We start from the raw sequence: 19,752 nt of genomic DNA on the forward strand, positions 1-19,752 counted from the left end.
ATGGGGGAGGGGGGCAGTCTGCAGTCACAGTGTGTGTGTGTGTGTGTGTGTGTGTGTGTGTGTGTGTGTGTGTGTGTGTGTGTGTGTGTGTATAATCTACAGTCCAGGTGTGTGTGTGTTTGTGTGTATGTATGTGGGAGGGCAGTCTGAGTGTGTGTGTGTGTGTATGTATGTGGGACTGCGACAGTCGGAGTGCGTGTGTGTGTGTATTCTGCAGTGAAAGTGTGTGTGGGGTGTGGAGACAGTCCGCAGTCAAAGCGTGGTAGGGAATGCGGCATTCTGCAGTCCAAATTAGGAATAGACCTATACTGAGATGCGGTCAAGATCCCTGCAGTCGGGATCCCAACAGTCAGTATACCAGCGGAGGGTTTGGGTTAAGCTGCAGAGGTGGGGAAGGTTAGACGTAGGCTGCACACGGGGTGTGTGTGTTAGGGTTAAGCTGTGGGAGGAGAATTTATATGTGTGTGTGTAACACACACGGAACCCCCCCCCCCCCTCGCAAATTTTACGTTTGCCCCTGCGGGATTACTGCAGCAATGGACAAAATTGCATTCAAGTACTCCTCCCCCTCCCTCCCCAGTCCCAAACACTAATATTTGTTTTTTTATTTTATATAAATGTACAAATATTAGCCGCCTGTTTGGTGAGCAGCCATGCTACTGGCATTGGTGGTATCGGACTGAGATGTGAAATGGCGGCAAGGGCAGTTGATGGCGACAATTTTGTAGACCATTAGCGGTGGTGGCAGCATTTAGCGGTAGCAGGCACCAGGGGTGGTGGCAGTAGCAGGCATTGGCTTCGGGCGGTAGCGGGCATCAGCTTGGCGGCGGTAGGGGTCATCGGCGGGATTCAGCGGACATTGTGGCTGCAGTGCCTCACCCGTCACTGACCTCACCGCACACCACTGCTTTGAAGGCTGTAGAAGAACCTTTGGATTTGCCTTTAAATTTCGCTGTCCGAAAGGACTGCAAAGTTGGAGCAGAGTAGGCTTTCCTAGCTGGGGCTGCTGCGGAAGGAAGGTATGTAGACTTACCCGCCGTAGCTTTGGATAGCCACATATCCAGTTCATCTCCAAAAAGGGCCTCACTTGTGAATGGTAGGCTTTCCACGCCTTTCCTGGAATCCGCGTCCGCAGTCCATTGGCGTAGTCACATGCCCCTGCGTGCTGACACTGCCATGGCAGTGGTGCGTGCGTTGAGCAAACCAATTTCCTTTAAGGTCTCCACCATAAAGGTAGCAGAGTCCTTAATATGCTGTAGGAGTAAAATCATCTCCCCCCTGGGTAAGGAATATAATCCGTCAAAAAGGTTACCTGACCACTTAGCAATGGCCTTAGTGATCCATGCACAAGCAATAGTGGGTCTCTGGGCCACCCCAGCAGCAGTGTATAAAGATTTGAGAGTGGTCTTAATCTTTCGGTCAGCCGTGTCCTTTAAGGATGCTGCCCCAGGAACAGGTAAGACTATCTTACGTGACAACCTAGATATCGATGCGTCCACAATCGTCGAGTTTTCTCATTTCTTTCTATCATCAAGAGGAAAGGGAAAGGAGTTAAAAAGTTTCAGATCCCTAAAAGGTTAATTATCAGGATTAGCCCAAGTTTCTTCAAACAGAGCATTCAATTCCCTTGAAGCTGGAAAAGTAGCTGAGGATTTCTTTTTTACATTAAAATAAGAATCCTCCTCTATCTCCTTGTCAGGAATGTGCAGGACATCTCCCACAGCTTCTATTAGAGCCTGTATTCCTTGTGACAGCACTTCCCCCCCCCCCCCCCCCCCCCTTCACGTATCCACTTCACCCTCCTCTGTGCCTGATGTATCATCATCAGTATCAGGCTGTATGAGCTGGGCCAGAGTACGCTTTTGTGGGCAAATGGCGGGGGTCTGAGATGCTGGTATGGGAACTGAATCTCTATTCATCAGGTCATCCATAGACTGTCTTAAGTATTGCGTCTCTCAGTATGGGATAATTTAGCAGAAATATTAGATATCATCCCCTTAATGGAATCTAACCATGGGGGTTCTTCCCCACTAGCCTGAGAATGTGTACTATTCTGGTTACATGGTAGGGAGTCTCCAGGGGAGGACAGACACTCTGCTGTGCAGGAAACGCAGTCCCTGGACATGGTAACGTGAAGGGACACACACACACCCACACACAGAAGGTGAAAATACAGTTTAACCCACACAGAGCCCACAGGGGGACATAGAAATTGGAGCTAGCCACACCGCGCCTTTTTAGCCAAGTAAAAAAACTCAGCTGGGTCGCCACAATAAGACCCTTAATATGCTTAGTATTCTACCATTCCGCCCCCTTCTAAGACCCCCTGGTACCGCTGAGGAGATGTGGAGTCTGTGTGGAGGAGCTGCGCTTCCCTGTGATGCCTGTCAGAGCATGCTGCAGAGAGAAAATGGCACTGGTGAGCTGCTGGATCCACTCATAGTGAAGCCCCGCCCCCGTAATGGCGCACGGCTTCCCATTTTTTTAATACTGGCCTGAGGTCTTGTGTAATATAACAGAGGGTTAGAACCCTTGTTAATTATGTACCAGTGTGGGTATCATTGGTGGCTCAGTGCGCCCCTCACAGCGTGTCCCCCTGAGCCTCCCGGAGCGCAGCCTGCATGTCAGCGCTGTGTTCCTACCCTGGTGCCGCCATTCCCACCGGCGACCCGCTAACCGGGATGCCGACATTCTACTCACCACTCTTCTTTATCTTCTGGCTCTCTTAGGGGTGGCGGCGTGCTGCGGAAGGGTACGATCGGCGTGGTGGGGCTTGTGAATGACTCCCTCAGGAGCTCAGTGTCCTGTCAGCGGAGAAATGGGACCATTAACTCTTTAGGAAGTTGGGCCGTTCTCCTCCCTAAGTCCCACCCAGCAATGTCTGTAAAATAACAAACAGAAAATAAATATAGAAAACTCTTCAGGAGCTTCCCAAAGCGTGACCGGCTCCTCCGGGCACATTTTCTAAACTGAGTCTGGTAGGAGGGGCATAGAGGGAGGAGCCAGTGCACACTATTGATTTCTTAAAGTGCCCAAGGCTCCTAGGGGACCCGTCTATACCTCATCATGGTACTAATGTGGACCCCAGTATCCTCTAGGACGTAAGAGAAAAACAAGTTTAAATATCACAGTGCTGATTAGGTGCCTATTTTGCCTGGGTGCAGTATATGCAGTAACGGAACCATGCTGCACTACATGTGGTGCGTGTACAAATATTGTATAACATACAGAGTAAATGTTCTTTGAACTATGCACACATTCATTTTTACATTGCATTCAGAACTGGATTAGGCTGCTGACCTCTCTAAAGGCTAAATCAGGTTCTGCATTTTACATTGGTACCTAAAGTTACTGTACATCCTGCAGCTGGTTGTGGTCCTATTTATATTTGTGCAGGCAAATAAGTAATAATAAGAATAATCATAATAATAATAATAAGAAGAATAAAAAGGTACACCACATCAGGTGTGCAAACACTAGGCCAGGTGTGAATGCGGATTACACAGCAGGTTGTCACTATGGCTCATATCCATAGAGGAATCTCCCACACACTGTTCTGGCTACTGTAAGAAATCAGCTCCTTTGTGCATTTACCGGAACTCTAATCATGTAAATCTGGCACAATTACATTAGTACATCACTCATAATTGTATCAAGGTGACGTGGGTGGGTAATGTTACAGTGGGGATTGTAAATGCACCTCTGAATGTCATTTCACTCCTTGAACTGTACATTCCCCAGTGCTTTAGCTATAGTAACAATGTGCCCACGCAGACCTTAAAATAAGACACTTCTGGGTATTTGACGTTTGTATCACCTGAGAATTTATAACATGCAATGCATGCTTTTCAGAGCAACTAGGATATAAAATGTACTGCAAAATATAAATATTGATAAGCACCTAATAACAAACTTTATAATCACAAAAAGTGTAAAAATGCCATCCCTACTGTCAGTATGACACCAATAGAGACATTCCATATGTGAATGTAATAACAGTAATTAACAGCAAGCCTACCTGTATAATTCAACATGTAAAAGAAAACTTAACCATGCTAGAGCATAAGAACACTATAGGTTTTGGTTGAGAATTTGGGTCCTAATTCACACCTGATTGCAACAGCAAACTTTTTCTCTAATGGGCAAAACCATGGTCCTCATTCAGACCCGTTCGCACGCTGCAGTTTTTTGCAGCCGTGCGATCGGGTCTGTATTGCGCATGCGCACGGGTCGCATTGCGCAGGCGCGTCGCTGGCCGGTGACGGGCAGCGACGAAACGAAAGAATAAAGCGATCGCACCGACGATCGCAAGAAGATTGACAGGCAGAAGGCGTTCGTGGACGGCAACTCACCATTTTCTAGGAGTGTCCGGAGAAACGCAGTCGTGCCAGGCCGTTTTCAGGGAGGGATCCTGACGTCATCAACATCCCGGATCGTCGCAGTGGGTGAGTATGTCCTGAGCTGTGCAGAGACTGCACAAACTTTTTGTTTGTGCAGCTCTCTGCACAAGCGGTTGCAGCCCTGCACAGTGATTTCCTGGTCGCAGCAGTGCAAAAAATAGCCTGCGTGCAACTAGGCCTGAATGAGGCCCCATGTGCAGTGCAGGTGGGGCAGAGATAACATGTGCAGAGAGAGTTAGATTTGGGTGGAGTGAGTTCAAACTGAAATCTAAATTGCAGTGTAAAAATAAAGCAGCCATTATTTACCCTGCACAGAAACAAAATAACACACCCAAATCTTAATGTGTGTACATACGGTGAGATCCTTGCTATGTCCGATTTTGACTATGCGATTTCCCTTGAACTCCCCCAGAGCCCAGATAGCACAGATAGTACAGATTTTGACTATCTGTACTTTCGATTTTGTCCATGTATGATTTTGACTAAGTGACAATTTTTACTATACTTTGTACTAGATCAGGGGTTCTCAAACTCGGTCCTCAGGACCCCACACAGTGCATGTTTTGCAGGTAACCCAGCAGGTGCACAGGTGTATTAATTACTCACTGACACTTTTTAAAGGGTCCACAGGTGGAGCTAATTATTTAACTTGTGATTTTGTGAGGAGACCTGTAAAACATGCACTGTGTGGGGTCCTGAGGACCGAGTTTGAGAACCTGTGTACTAGATAATACACTAGACCACAGGTTCTCAAACTCAGTCCTCAGGACCCCACACAGTGCATGTTTTGCAGGTCTCCTCACAGAATCAGTGAAATAATTAACTCCACCTGTGAACCTTTTAAAATGTGTCTGTGAGTAATTAATACACCTGTGCTCCTACTGGGTTACCTGCAAAACATGCACTGTGTGGGGTCCTGAGGACCGAGTTTGAGAACCTGTGCACTAGACAGTCAAGATTGACTTGCCTGCACAGTTTATCTAGCCTTGCGATCCCGATCCCGCGGGAGTGCGCTTCAGGATCGAATCAGTATCGCAAGCTGCCTAACACCTTGAGATGTGCACTAACTTTCCTTGAGATTTTGACTATATGGTCAAAATCTTACAGATTTACTCAGCGTGTGTGCACACCTTAACTCACTCTGCACGTTAAATCTGCCCCGTCTGCAGTGCAACATGGTTTTGCCCATTACAGAAAGATTTTGCTTTTGCGATCAGGTCTGAATTAGGCCCTTAATTCATTGATTAATAAACTGGATTGGAGAATTAGACTGGTTACTTATTTACTAATATGACAGTTTAATAAAGTGAAATGCAGGTATGCTCTGATAACATACAATGACGATGGTAAAACATGGGGGTGACTCAGAACTGATCGCTGGGCTGCTAAATTTGTTGTGCTGCGTTCTGATAGTCGCCGCTCAAGGGGAGTGTATATTCGCCGTGCAAGTGTGCAATCGCATGTGTTCGCCGAGCTGCAAAAAACCCTCAGTCAGCGGACAGCTGCAAATCTGTTCGCAACTCACTCACCATTGAATGATTTTTTTCACTGTGTGCAGTCTGTGCGCAGCCCAGGACTTACACTTACAGCGCGATGAGAACAGGATGATCAGGTCCGGAGCTGACGTCACACACCCTCCTGAAAACGCTTGGGAACACCTGCGTTTTCCCTGACACTCCCAGAAAATGTTCAGTTACCACCCACAATCGACCTCTTCCTGTCAATCAGCATGCGAATGCCTGTGCGATTAAAATTTTCGCACCAGCCTGTCGCTGTCCGGCGATGCCTGTTGTTTGCCGATGCGTGTGCGCTTTGTGGTGCATACGCATGCGCAGTTTATCGATGATCGCCCGCTGTGCAAAAACGTACAGCAGCGTTCAGATCTGAATCACCCCCATAGTCTGGAATGGATACTGGGCCAAATTCAGACCTAATCGCTGTTGTGCAAATTCGCAAGGCGGACATTTATCGATCGACTGCGCATGCGTACGGATCATAATGCGCATGTGGGAGGCAAAACTGTGAAAGAAATCAGAGTCTTTTTTGATCGCTAGACATACGCATTCGACAGGACTGGTGACAGGATATCCGACATATATGTGGGTGAGCAGCTGGGATCCAGTGATCATCAAGCAGTATGGTTTAGTATAAAGACAAGATCCAACTCCTGTCACACAAAAACAAAGGTGTTGGATTTTAGAAATGCTGACTTTGCAAAAATGGGGAGATGTTTAAGTGATTCATTGGCGGACTGGAGGAACTTGGAAGGAGTGCAGGAGAGGTGGGAAAAACTGAAAAGTGCAATACTAAGTGCAACAGACCTTTGTATCAAAAGGGTTAGGAAAAGCACCAGGAAAAGGAAGCCAGTGTGGTTCACAAAAGAAGTATCAACTAGTGTGAAAGCAAAAAAGATGGCTTTTAGGAAATACAAGCAGACTCAAAATAAGGATGGATGCTAAGAAAGTGATCAGACGTGCAAAAGGCAGAAGCTTTAGGAGAAAATGGTCCAGTCCGTAGATAAAGCGGGCAAAACTTTATTTGAGTTTATAAGTGAAAGGAGAAAATCAAATGGAGGAATAGTAAGACTTAAGACAGAGAGTGAGCATTTGGTGGAGGGAGACAAGGCAATAGCAGATCACCTAAATAATTATTTTTGCTCAGTATACACTACAGAAGGAGAAGGGATGGGGCCACAGTTAAATTGCAGGGACATACATAAAATAAGATAGATGAAAGTACATTTACAGAGGAGAAGGTCCTAACAGAACTTTCAAAACTAAAAGTGGATAAATCAATGGGGCCAGATGGGATACACCCAAGGATACTCAAAGAACTAAAGGATGTGCTGGTTACACCTTTAACAGAATTATTTAACCAGTCACTAAATACAGGTGCCATTCCAGAGGACTGGAAAAGAGCAAATGTAGTGCCACTGCACAAAAGTGGAAGCCAGGAAGAAGCAAGTAACTACAGACCAGTAAGCCTTACATCAGTAGTAGGGAAAGTAATGGAAAAACTATTAAAAGAAAGAGTTGTGGAATATCTTAAATCAAACAACTTACAGGATCCAAAACAGCATGGGTTTACTGGTGGGAGATCATGCCAAACAAATCTTCTTGACTTTTTTGACTCTGTGACGAAAATAATAGATCAAGGGGGAGCTGTAGATAAAGCATATCTAGACTTTAGTAAGGCATTTGACACTGTCCCACATTACAGACTGCTAAATAAACTTGAAAGCGTGGGGGTGGATTATAAAACAGTTAAATGGATAAGAACCTGGTTGCAGGATAGGACACAGACAGTTGTAGTAAATGGAGTGCAATCTATAGAGGGAAATGTTACCAGTGGAGTACCCCAGGGACCTGTACTTGGTCCAGTTCTCTTTAATATCTTTATTGGTAACATTGCAAATGGTATTGAAGGGAAAGTATGCCTTTTTGCAGATGATACAGAGATATGCAACAGGGTAGACACACCAGGAGGGGTAAAACAAATGATTGATGACCTAGGTAGGCTTGTTAAATGGTCAAGAATGTGGCAACTACAGTTTAATGCTAAAAAATGCAAAAGCATGCACTTGGGTCTCAAAAACCCAAAGGCTAAATATAGTATCAAGGGTACTATAATGGAAACTACTGAGGAGGAAAGGGATTTAGGAGTCACTATTTCAACTTGACTTGAAGGCAGGAAAGCAATGCAACAAAGCAATGAGAAAGGCAAGTCAGATGCTTGGTTGCATAGGGAGAGAAATCAGTAGCAGGAAAAAGAAGTGATAATGCAACTGTATACAGTAGGTCATTGGTACGGCTACATCTGGAATACTGTGTCCCGTTCTGGAGACCATATCTCCAGATGGATATTAATACATTAGAGAGTGTACAAAGAAGGGCAACTAAAATGGTGCATGGCCTACATCACAAAACTTACCCGGAAAAGCTAAAAGATCTTAACATGTATAGTTTGGAGGAGAGAAGGGAAAGGAAGGGAAAGGGTGTACATGATAGAAACTTTCAAATATATCAAGGGTCTTAACAAAGTTCAGGAGGGAAACATTCTTCAAAGGAAGAGAAGTATTAGAACTCGAGGACATACACTGAGACTGGAGGGGGGGAGGTTCAGGGGAAATTTAAGGAAAAATTACTTCACAGAAAGAGTAGTGGATAAGTGGAATAGCCTTCCATCAGAGGTGGTAGAGGCTAAGACTGTAGAGCAATTTAAACATGCTTGCGATAGGCATATGAATATCCTTACAAAGAATGAAGGTTCAAAAAGCGTTGAGATTGCCTAAAGGATAAAAAAAAGGGGCAGACTAGATGGGCCAAGTGGTTCTTATCTGCCATTAAATTCTATGTTTCTATAAGAGGAAGTGGAAGTTTGGGGGTGGTAACTGGCCATTTTCTGGAAGTGTCTGGAAAAATGCAGGTGTTCCCAAGTGTTTTCAGGGAGGGTGTGTGACATCAGCTCCGGCTCGATCAGCCTGTGTCTTTTACACTGTAGGAGTAAGTCCCGGGCTACGCACAGTCTTTTCCAGTCTTAATTTTGTGACTTGTGGCAATATTCATAACAATATAACCTATCCATTTACAAGTAACTTGTTACATCACACAGATAGTCACGCAGATACCATGCAGTCTGTGGTTCAGTCTTTTCTCAGGGATTTACTGTAATTCAAATATCAAAACTCAGAAATATATGTGTGAGTCACAAAATGCCAGCTTCTACTTAAAATCTGTGATAAGATTACTAAAAGGGGGTGAGGATATATATTTTTTCTGAAAAATAAAGACATTGTTAAAATGTTTTCTTAATTTAACTTATATTAATTCAAATGATTAAATTCAAAATGATTAAATAAACAATATGTTACTAGTGTGAAATAATGTGCATATTAGATTGATTCTTTCTCTCATTGCTCTTCTGACTTTGGTTTCTAGGTGTCTTCTGCACTTTTTACTAAATACATTGCACTTTGGATTCATTCTGTGTTTTTCACCAACCACTCTATATTATCCAGTTAGAGTTTTTATTTTCTTTGACCTGGGATGTATCACTGCCATTTGGGTACCAATCTGTCCAGTTTGTGGAGAAGAGCAGTCTTAGGGCCGCATTCCAATCTTCCATCCCCCTTCCCGCCCCCCTATCGCGCCCGCCAGCGGTATTCTAATGTTACTGCCAACGGGCGCGACAACTTCATTTCAGCTCGCTACCCCTGAAGGTAGAGTTGAATTGCGTGTGAAGAGACCCGTTTGGGTGCCCAAACGGGTCTCTTCACGATCGCGCCCATTACTTTAGTCGGGTTTAGGCGCTAGACACACCTAAACTAGACTGTATTGAGCACAATCAGCGTGATAGCAGGTCACATTTGAATATCACCCCTCTATCTCCCATCACTTTAGACGGGAGATAGCGGGTGCGATATCATTTGAATCCGGTCCTTAATGTTGTAAATAACATCTGACTGAATGATATAAAGGCTTTGTTAAAAAAAAAAAAAACACAAAAGGAAGACAGGAAAGCAAGGTGTACAGTAAAAGTTGCAGAAGAGCATGTAGACATCACTAATAAGTTGTCAGGAGCTGAAAATTTTCTTCATATAAAAACAATTCATTTTCATCCCTCATCATTAAAAACATTTGCTGGTTGCGGTGTCCACACTGTTACCTCTGGTAAGAGTCCAGCAGGCGCACATGACCCACTGACCAAGGAGACTACTCCATTACAGTCCACAGTACTGTGCATTTTACCATTCATGGAAAGTAATGGCAGAATCCTGGATGATCGACTTGTCTGGCTAACGTTGCTATTTCGCCGCTGTCCTTGTCTTCCAGGCACAAACAGAGAATCCCTTCTACTGTCGTTATCTTCAAAAGTACTATGTTCATCGTCAGCAAAATCATTCTCTGACCCTACATCCTTGGCATGATCTTTGAAGCTAAAAATGCTGGCTCTGCTGTTGAGCCCAGGGGAAAACATAGGGCCGAGGATACTCATCTGCGACTACAAAAATAAACACAACAAAGTATATTTAGTAGTGACATGAAAAAGCTTCACAACTGCCTATGTTTTATATTTGACATGAAACATGGATCTGAAGTTTTAAATACTATATTACAGTATATGGTAATTATATGACAAGTCACTATATAAGTATTTTTAAAGCAAGTAAAGATAGTACTAGACAATGACCAGAGCAACTTAAGTATAATGGGCCTGATTAGATCTTGAAGGGTCTATTGCACTATGCATAAAGTACAGTACCGATAAATGGTACTTGCACATGCACAGGACCCTTACTGCACATGCACAGTACAGGTACTACAGTGTCAAATGCGCTACAGCAGCAGACGCCAAGGGTTAACAGTCTGCAACAGTGGCGGATGCCAAGGTGGGGCTGCAGCGCAGTCCAAAATTCAAATAGGGGAGTAACACCAACTGGCAGTGAGTCAGTTTGAAAGGCCAGTTGGTGTGGCTCCCTATTACAATTTTGGACTGCGACGCTGCTGGTCTGCAGCCATTTGGGGTGGGGAGGGGGCAATGATGGCCTCCATTTTCCAAAATGGAGGCATTATGCCTCCATTTTGGGGGAGTGCCAAGGCCAGGATCTCCATCGGAAGCAGAGCCAGATTATAGGCAGGGCGGATGGGGCGGTCATCCAGAGGCCCTTATACATTATACCCACACTCGGGCAAACACTGCCCCATTCCGGCCCCCCTGCACCCTTACTGGCCAGCACAGGATTGTTTTTATCTTTGAGACGGAGACAAACAATGCCGCAATTTGCAGGTGTATGGGGAAGGGGGAGGTGACTAATGCCGTGAAGTGTCCACCCCCATCAGTGACCTGATGCTGCTGTAGCCCAAAAGGTAGAAGTTCTCCAGCTCTATTCCTCTCTCTCCCGCTTTGTCTTCCCCCCTCTCTCTCTCTATCCTTGACACCCTTTCATTCCCTCTCTCTCTTGTTCCCCCTCTCGCTCTCCCTCGATAACACCCTCTCTCCCTTGCTCTTCTCTCTCTCTCTCTCTCTCTCTCTGTCTCCCTCTATGACATCCTACCTCTCTCCTTCTCACTCCCCTTCCCTCTCTCCTTGACACCCTCTTTCCCTCTCTCTGCCTCTCTTACTTCCTGACACTCTTTCTCTCAACCTATGTCTCTTGTTCCCCCCTCTCGCTTTGTCCCTCTTTCCCTAACATGCTCTCTCCCTTGCTCCCCTCTCTCTCTCTGTATCTCCCTCAATGATACCTTCTCTCCTTTGCTCCCCTCTCCCACTTTGACTCTCTTCCTCCATGACACCATCTCTCCCCTTCCTCTCTCTCCTCTGTCTCCCTGACTCTCTTAGTCCTTTCTTTCTTTCTTTCTTTCTTTCTTTCTTTCTTTCTTTTCCCCTCTCACTCTCTCTCTGTCTCTCCCTCCCCCTTGCACTCCCCCTCTCTCTCCTGCTCACTCCCTCTCTCCCTGACACTCCTCTCTCCCACCCCTCACTTTCTCTCTCCCTGACATGCCCTTTCTGTCTCTTACCTCTCTTTCCCTGACTCTCTCTTGCTCCCCTCTCTCTCTGTCTCTCTCTACTCGACACCCTATCTGTCTCTCTCCCTCTTTCTCCACCTCCCTGGCACCCTCTATCTCTGTCTCTTTCTCCCTCCCAGGCACCCCCTCTTTCTCTCTTGCACCTCTCTCTGCCCCCCCCCCCTCTCTACCTCTCACTCTTGCTCCCCCCTCTCTCTCTTCCTGACTCACTCTGCCCCTGTTTCTCTTACTCCCCTCTATCTCTGTCTTTCTCTCCCTCACTGACACCCTCTTTCTCTCTGACTCTCCTTCTTGTTCCTCTCTCTCTCTCTCTGGCACCTTGTCTATCTCTTACCATCTCACCCCCTCTCTCTTACTGATACCCTCTCTCTCTATTTCATTCAATCTTTCCCTGACACTCTCTCTCTCCCTCTCACTCCTAAGTCTTTTCTCTCCCTGACCCCCCTCTCTCTCTCATCCCCCCCTCTGTATCCCTCGCTCCAGCTCTCTCTCTCTCTTTCTCTCTCTCTCCCTGACACCCTCTTTGTCTCTCACTCCCCTCACTCTCCTACTCTGCTAAGGGGCATAGTGACAGTGGCAGGGTGCAGTGTCAATTTATTGGTGGGGGTCCCCACACCTTTGTTGCCCGGGGCTCCTACTAGCCTAAATCCGGCCCTGGTCAGAAGAAAGATTTACTGGCCTCTTGGTAGGAGCTGTAGCTTCCAGCTTGTGTGACCCCATGGGTAACGCAGCTGGACAGTGGTGTCATAGGTGATCCGATGCTGTGTCCTAGGATGCAGCACTGGATCACAAATGCATGCATGAGGCATCTACTTATATCAGACACCTTCTACTGCATTACCGTATCTGCTCATCACTGCTGCTTCCAAGTAAGCAGCAGAGATGCACCCTCCAACTTCATCTGAATCAGGCCCAATATGCAATAGCTCGAGCAATCGTTTATACTTAAACAATCATACTAAATCTATCTCATGCCTTCCAGCCTACTACAGATGACACTGGTGAAGATGCTGGAGAGCAAACATTTATAAAGACAGAAATATTCTGTACAATCAGACTTGAGGATTCACACAGAAAGGAAGACCAGTGATGTCACTGCGGCTCAAACGCACGCGCAGTAAGAAAACACCAACTGATACAATAGGTGCTTTGTCCCTGCACCAGAATGAGCCTCAGGGAGAAATGTTCTGCTCAAATCGTGATGAACCTATTTTTGCATGTTTGAGATTGTAGCCAAGTACTTCCACCTGGACTTCATCCTCTGGTATCTCCCAAAGGCAACATTATAAAGCAGTCTGCAAGCATGGTTTACATAAGTGTTTATGAGCCACAGCAATCCCACTTGGGTTTTTGTGCATTTTATCTGCCCCTTATAAATAACCTCTACTATAGTACTGTATATCAGTAGGAAATCTATACAGTAGCTTCACAAAAACACTGAAACTGTAATGCATTAAATATTTGAAATGTTAAGTAATATATTTGAACGACTAAAACTTTTTAAAAAGGACATAACCTGCATTACATGTAGAATTGCAAGACTGCACCCAATAGACTCAGCCACTTTGCAAACTGAGGGGCTGATTCAGAGATGGATGTAGCTGTGAATCCGTACGCAGTGGGTGCGTCCATCTGGTCTGGGCATGTGCACTGTTCGGTGCGATACCTTACACATTGCGTCCGCATCCAGGATGGATGTGGCTGCAGTGTGATTGACAGTGGTGGGCATTCGGGGGACCGCATCACGGTGCTGGAGGAATGGGGTGGGCCGAACAGGGGTATAACACCAAGCTGGTCCAATTTAAAAAATGCAGACCGACCGCCTGACATTGCAGCCAGTGTCAACCTTAGTTTAATACATCCGCAATTTAATTTCATACGCATCGGGAGGCAACCCGTCACGCATGCTGGGCAGCCTTGCCCTGTGCTGGATGGCCCCCAGCATGTGAGGAGATGGACACAGATCTGTCTGCGTATGCAACGATCTGTGTCCATCTCTGAATCAGGCCCCAAGACAACAGTCAGAATTCAGCCCGTAAATTCTCCAGGGACTAGTGACATCATCTGTTCCCACTGAATTGTAATGGACAAATGGCTGACTACATAGGAGTACATTTTAAGAACTACAGATTCTACAGATTGGTTTTATTCTTAGATTTAATATTATTTCACTCTCCCAGTGGGCTGCAGTATTATGAAATCTTACCTTGTTGTACTCTAGCTGATTCCCTTCCCTGGTAGAATGGAACCCTTTTCTCTTTAAACACTCTTCAGATCCAGATATATAATATTTCTCCTCATCCCTTTTCTCATCTCCATCACAATGCTCTACCTGTTGTCTTTGCTTTTTCCAGTTCTTCCGCTCTTTGGCACTCTTAGAACTCAGCCTTGAGACTGTAGATGAGCTCTCAGATGGATCGTCAGGTTCACCTTCTTCGCTTATTTCTTGTGACTCAGCCCAAGCATCTGTGGCTGCCGCTGCTACAGCCTGCAATGGTTAAATAGGGGAGATTCAGGAAAGTGTAGAGAGAGATAAAGTACCAACCAATCAGCTCCTGTAATTTTTCAAGCATGGCCTGTAACATGGCAGTATAAAGCTGATTGGTTAGTACTTAATCTCTTTCCAAGCTTTCATGAATCTCCTTCATAGTCTATAAATAGTCATAACCAGTGGTGCAAATAGAACATTTTTTGTTAGTGGTACTGTGTGCGTGCGCACCCAAAACATGGGTGTATCCACATGCAACACAGGGTGTGGCCAATTAAATTGGGGTGTGATACACATATGGGGGGCCAGATACACATATGACCCCAATAGTGCAGTGCCAGATACACATATGCCCCCAATAGTGCCAGATACACATATTCCCCCATTAGTGCCAGATACATATATGCCCCAATAGTGCAAGATACACATATGCCCCCAGAAGTGCAGTGCCAGATACACATATGCCCCCAATAGTGCCAGATACACATATGCCCCCAATAGTGCCAGATACACATATGCCCCCAATAGTACCAGATATACATATGCTCCCAGTAGTGCCAGATACACATATGCCCCCCAATCGTGCCAGATACACATATGCCCCAATCGTGCCAGATACACATATGCCCCCAATCCTGCCAGATACACATATTCCCCCAATTGTGCCAGATACACATATGCCCCCAATCGTGCCAGATACACATATGGCCCCAGTAGTGCAGTGCCAGATTCACATATGCCCCCAGTAGTACAGTGCCAGATACACATATGTCCCCAATAGTGCCAGATATACATATGCCCCAGTAGTGTAGTGCCAGATACACATATGACCCAAGCAGTGACAGATACACATATGCCTCCAGTAGTGCCAGATACACATATGCCCCATGTAGTGCAGTGCTAGATAAACATATGACCCCAATAGTGCAGTGCCAGATAGGCATATGCACCCAGTAGTGCCAGATAGACATATGCTCCCAGTAGTGCCAGATACACATATGCCACCAGTAGTTTAGTGCCAGATACACATATGCCCCACAATAGTGGCAGATACACATATGCCCCCCAATAGTGCCAGATACACAGCAGTGCAACTCACTGCTGCTGTTGCCTGGGGCCGCCCCTGCTGTCACTGTGTCCGAGTGGAGGAGAGTGCAGCACGCGCCTCTCCTGCCCTCAGTACAGTCTCCGGCGGCGTGTATCTCAAATCAGTGCCGGTTTGTGAGCTAATCAGAGCTTGCGGTACAGCAGCGGTGGCTCCTGATTGCTTGCCGGTCCGCGAGCTCTGATTGGCTCACACTTTTTGCGGCAGGTGAGGTGGCGGTCAGCATGCCAGCGATGGACAGCCCCCAGCATGCTAGGAAAAGGATAGCAAATTCTGCTAATTAGCAGAATTTGCTATACTTACTGAATTAGGCCCATAATAAGGTAAATAATGAAACTAACTGATTGTATGCAATTTGTTGCACATACCGTAGTGCGTATGTCTTCACATTCCCAATAGCATCTCATGAGTAAATGGGCATGTTTTATTAAGAAGGCCATGTAGGCTCAAATATTGGTGTCACCTGAGCTTCCCCCTGTTGCTTTTTCAACTGTTCCATCATTTTCTGAAATTCAGCAGCTTTCTGTTCTGCTTCTTCTAAGGTTGCCTGATTCTGTTCTTCATAAGCCATGGCGACCACAGCCAGGATAAGATTTACCAAATAGAATGAGCCCAAAAAGATCACCAGAACGAAGAAGATCATGTAGGTTTTACCAGCAGCACGGAGGGTCTGTAGAAAATTTAAGAGTGGTGCTGTGATGAAGAGGTAGAGGTGCAGAAACACTGGAGATGCCAACAATGCTCAGATATGTAATGAGGATCCAACAGAAGAACTCATTTCCTCATCAGAGGCAGCCTTTGTGTAGGCTGAACCAATTCTCTAACTATCAGATCAATACGTACTACCAAAATCACATTTACTAATTTCTATGGAAACTATAATTTGTATTCACTTGGATTTTATTTCAAAATAAAGTAATGGCTGCCTTCAGTAAGAATAAGATGCATAACGTAAAATCTTTGGACCTGCAATAACTCATTATGTGAACAAGTGTTCCTGCACGTCCTCATTTCTGTCCACATTCCCACCTACCCTCTCGGCTTCCCTTCCCACCAATGCCTCACCTTTATCCTGGTTACTTCCTCTCACACTCATCTCTAAGACTACACCCCGCTTCTCAGAAACTCTCTCTTTGGAGGGGAGATTTATCAAACCTTGGAGAGACATAAATTGGAGTAGTTGATCAAAGCAACCAATGAATACTGTAAATGTATTTTCAATGACTGTGCTAAATAAATAACAGTTACAAGCTGATTGATTGCTTTGGGCAAATTTTCTATGTTATCTCTCTCCAAAGTTTGAAACATCTCCCTCTTTGTTAGACATTCTATCAGTCTCCTCACCTTTAAACACGCCCATAAATTGCACCTTTTTATTAAAAACTAACCAACCCTCCTCGTAAATCACCACTCATCTCCTCTATCTTTTCACATTGTAACTGTTGACACCTTCACCTTAGAATAAAAGGGTGCAAGGGCATGGGTTATGGATCAATGGGTCAACCTGGATAAGGTTGACAGTCAATAGGTCAACCACTATTGGTCAACATGGACAAGGCTGACATGGGAAAAAGGTCGACACCAGACAGGTCAAAACATGAAAAGGTTGACATGAGTTTTTGTAATGTATTTGGTGTTGTTTTCTCCGTAACATGACCAGAAAACCCCAATTAGTGCAACGAGTCCCCTTGCATGGCCAGGCAAGGTGCCTCGCTCTGCTACTGCTGCGCTTGGCACCGGGTACTATTCCCAATCGTAGTTCATGTGCAAGGTAATGTATGAAAAAGTTAAAAACAAAATAAAACTGTAAAAAACTCATGTCGACCAGTCCTGCGTCAGCCTTTTCACAGAGTTCACCTTTTTTCCATGTCAACCTGGTCCATGTTGACCATGTCCATGTCGACCAATAGTAGTCGACCTATTGACTGTTGACCTAAGTACTTTCGACCTACCATCCAGATACCATGGGCAAGACCATCCAATGCACTCTCTACCCTGCATGCTCTTATCACCTGGAGCTAGTTACTCTCTGCTTGTACCTCTTATTTATCCTACCCAGTATGTGTGGTATTTCTTAATGCACAGAGATGCAAAGAGCATCTTGATAAATTTTAGGAAAAGAACAGATCTCTGGCAACTCATGGAAACAAATGCTGTGATGCTGCACTGAAAATCACGGAATGTACCCTGACCACTTAAACAATCCTATTGTGTAAAATTAAACCTCACTTTCATTGCAAAGCAGATGTGTGTTACTTGTGCACTTAATCAGCACTTAGCAAGTAATGGCCAACTACTAGGTGCAAACGTTTGCATCACAAAAGAGCATTTGTGATTTGGCATAGCTATGCCATGTAAAAAGATTTGCCAGGACGCGTTATGAAATTCTTGACATTCAAGAATATGAGTATACGCTACGATGTTTACAGGTACTGTACAGTGATATAAGCATTTGGAAATTCATAAATAAATGAACAAATATATACCTACCTTCATGTATAGGTTTTCCCAGTAGTCCTGAGTCATCAGTCGGAACAGTGTTAAAAAAGCCCAACTAAATGTGTCAAAGCTTGTGTATCCATAATCTGGGTTCCTTCCAACTTTCTTACATGTGTACCCTTCTGGGCATTGACTAATTGAAATAAAAAATGACACTATTAAAATTTCAACAAATGCTCTGCATTATTATGCAAATAGATATTTCATGCATAAATAATTGTAACTATGAAAAATGGCTGCAGTTCCACAAGTGAACAACAGGTGGTAATGTACTGAGCATACAGTACACTACTATAGCATACACTGATCAACCATAACTTTAAAACCACTAACAGATGAAATAACACTGATTATCCTATTGCAATGGCACCTGTCAAGAGGTAGTATATAATAAAAAGAAAGTGAACACTCAGTTCTTGGCATTGATGTTTTGGAATAAGGAGATATTGGAAAATGTAAGAATCTGAGTCCCTTTAATGAGGTCCAAAATATGATGGCTAGATGAATACATCAAAAATCACAGTTCTTTTAGGGTGTTCTTGGTATGCAGTGGTCAATACCTACCAAAAGTAGATCAAGGAAAGACCACCGGTGACAGGGTCATGGACACCCAAGGCTCATTAATGTGAGTGGATAATGAAGGGTAACCTGTGCAGTCCTATCCAACAGAATAGCTACTGTAGCACAAATTGTTGAATGAGGTAACGCTAGAAGCTTATCAAAACCCACAATTCATTGCAGCTTGCTGTATATGAAGCTGCATAGTCTGAGTGGTCAGAGTGCCACGCTGACCCCTATCCACCGCCAAAAGTGCCTACAATGGGAACGTGAGCAACAAACCTGGATGATGGAGCAATGGAAGAGGGTGGCCTAGTCTGATGAATCAAAAATTTTTAAATAATGTGGACGACAGGGTGTAGGTGCATCCTTTATCTGGGGAAGAGATAGCACCAGAATGTACTATGGGAAGAAGGAAAGCAGACAAAGGCAGTGTGATGCTCAGGGCAGTGTTCTGCTGGGAAACCTTGGGTCCTGCCATTCATATAGTGTTATTTTGACACATACCACTTACCTAAACATTGTTGCAGACCAAGTAAACCCCTTCATGGCAATGGTATTCCCTGATGACAGTGGCCTCTCTCAGCAGGATATTGCACCCTACCACATTGCAAAAAATGTTAAGGAATAGTTTCAGGAACATGACAAAAAGTTTAGTGTTTTGACTTGGTCTCCAAATTTCCAAGATCTCAATCCAGTCGAGCATTTGTAGGATGTGCTGGAAAAGCAAGTCCGAGCCATGGAGGCCCCAAATCGCAACTTGCAGGACTTAAAGGATCTTCTGCTGACATCTTTGTGCCAGGTACCACAGAACACCTTCAGAGGTCTTGTGAAGTCCATGCCTCAATTGGTCAAAGACGTTTTGGTGGAAAGAGGGTGACCTCCAGAATATTAGGCATGTGGTTTTAATGTTATGGCTGATCAGTGTATATACTGACTGTACACTTTGTATAATTTGGATAGCACACCATTAATGAACAAAATAACTTACAACATGATAAAGATATTATAGTTTCTTGTCAAATATTGTTTTGTGTATATGTTCAACAGTATATTACTGTTAAAATATGACATAAACACTTTTTTACTTTACTACTTACCCAGCGTCTGAGCTATTACCACAAAGCCAAGGATCCTTTTGACCTTCAGTTCTATAAAGCACACCTGCCAACAACA

The 19,752-nt window shown here is 44.7% G+C and overlaps 1 protein-coding gene across 5 annotated transcripts in view; it reads right to left on the minus strand.

Annotated features, from left to right (window-relative positions):
• Positions 1-19,752, minus strand: part of LOC134944763 (sodium channel protein type 2 subunit alpha-like) — a 329,999-nt gene that overhangs the window by 129,637 nt on the left and 180,610 nt on the right. For 3 of the 5 annotated variants that reach the window (XM_063933609.1, XM_063933605.1, XM_063933604.1), the window contains 5 exons: positions 19,677-19,740; positions 18,010-18,151; positions 15,983-16,189; positions 14,133-14,414; positions 10,065-10,400 (listed from right to left, as the gene is read on the minus strand). In XM_063933609.1, the coding sequence (XP_063789679.1) occupies positions 10,065-10,400; positions 14,133-14,414; positions 15,983-16,189; positions 18,010-18,151; positions 19,677-19,740 (1,031 nt within the window). Of the gene's footprint in view, positions 1-10,064; positions 10,401-14,132; positions 14,415-15,982; positions 16,190-18,009; positions 18,152-19,676; positions 19,741-19,752 lie in introns of those variants that run through there. The other 2 variants (XM_063933606.1, XM_063933607.1) reach the window with 2 other exon arrangements.

The sequence above is a fragment of the Pseudophryne corroboree genome, chromosome 7, assembly GCF_028390025.1.
Source record: "Pseudophryne corroboree isolate aPseCor3 chromosome 7, aPseCor3.hap2, whole genome shotgun sequence".
Classification (NCBI taxonomy): Eukaryota; Metazoa; Chordata; class Amphibia; order Anura; family Myobatrachidae; genus Pseudophryne; species Pseudophryne corroboree.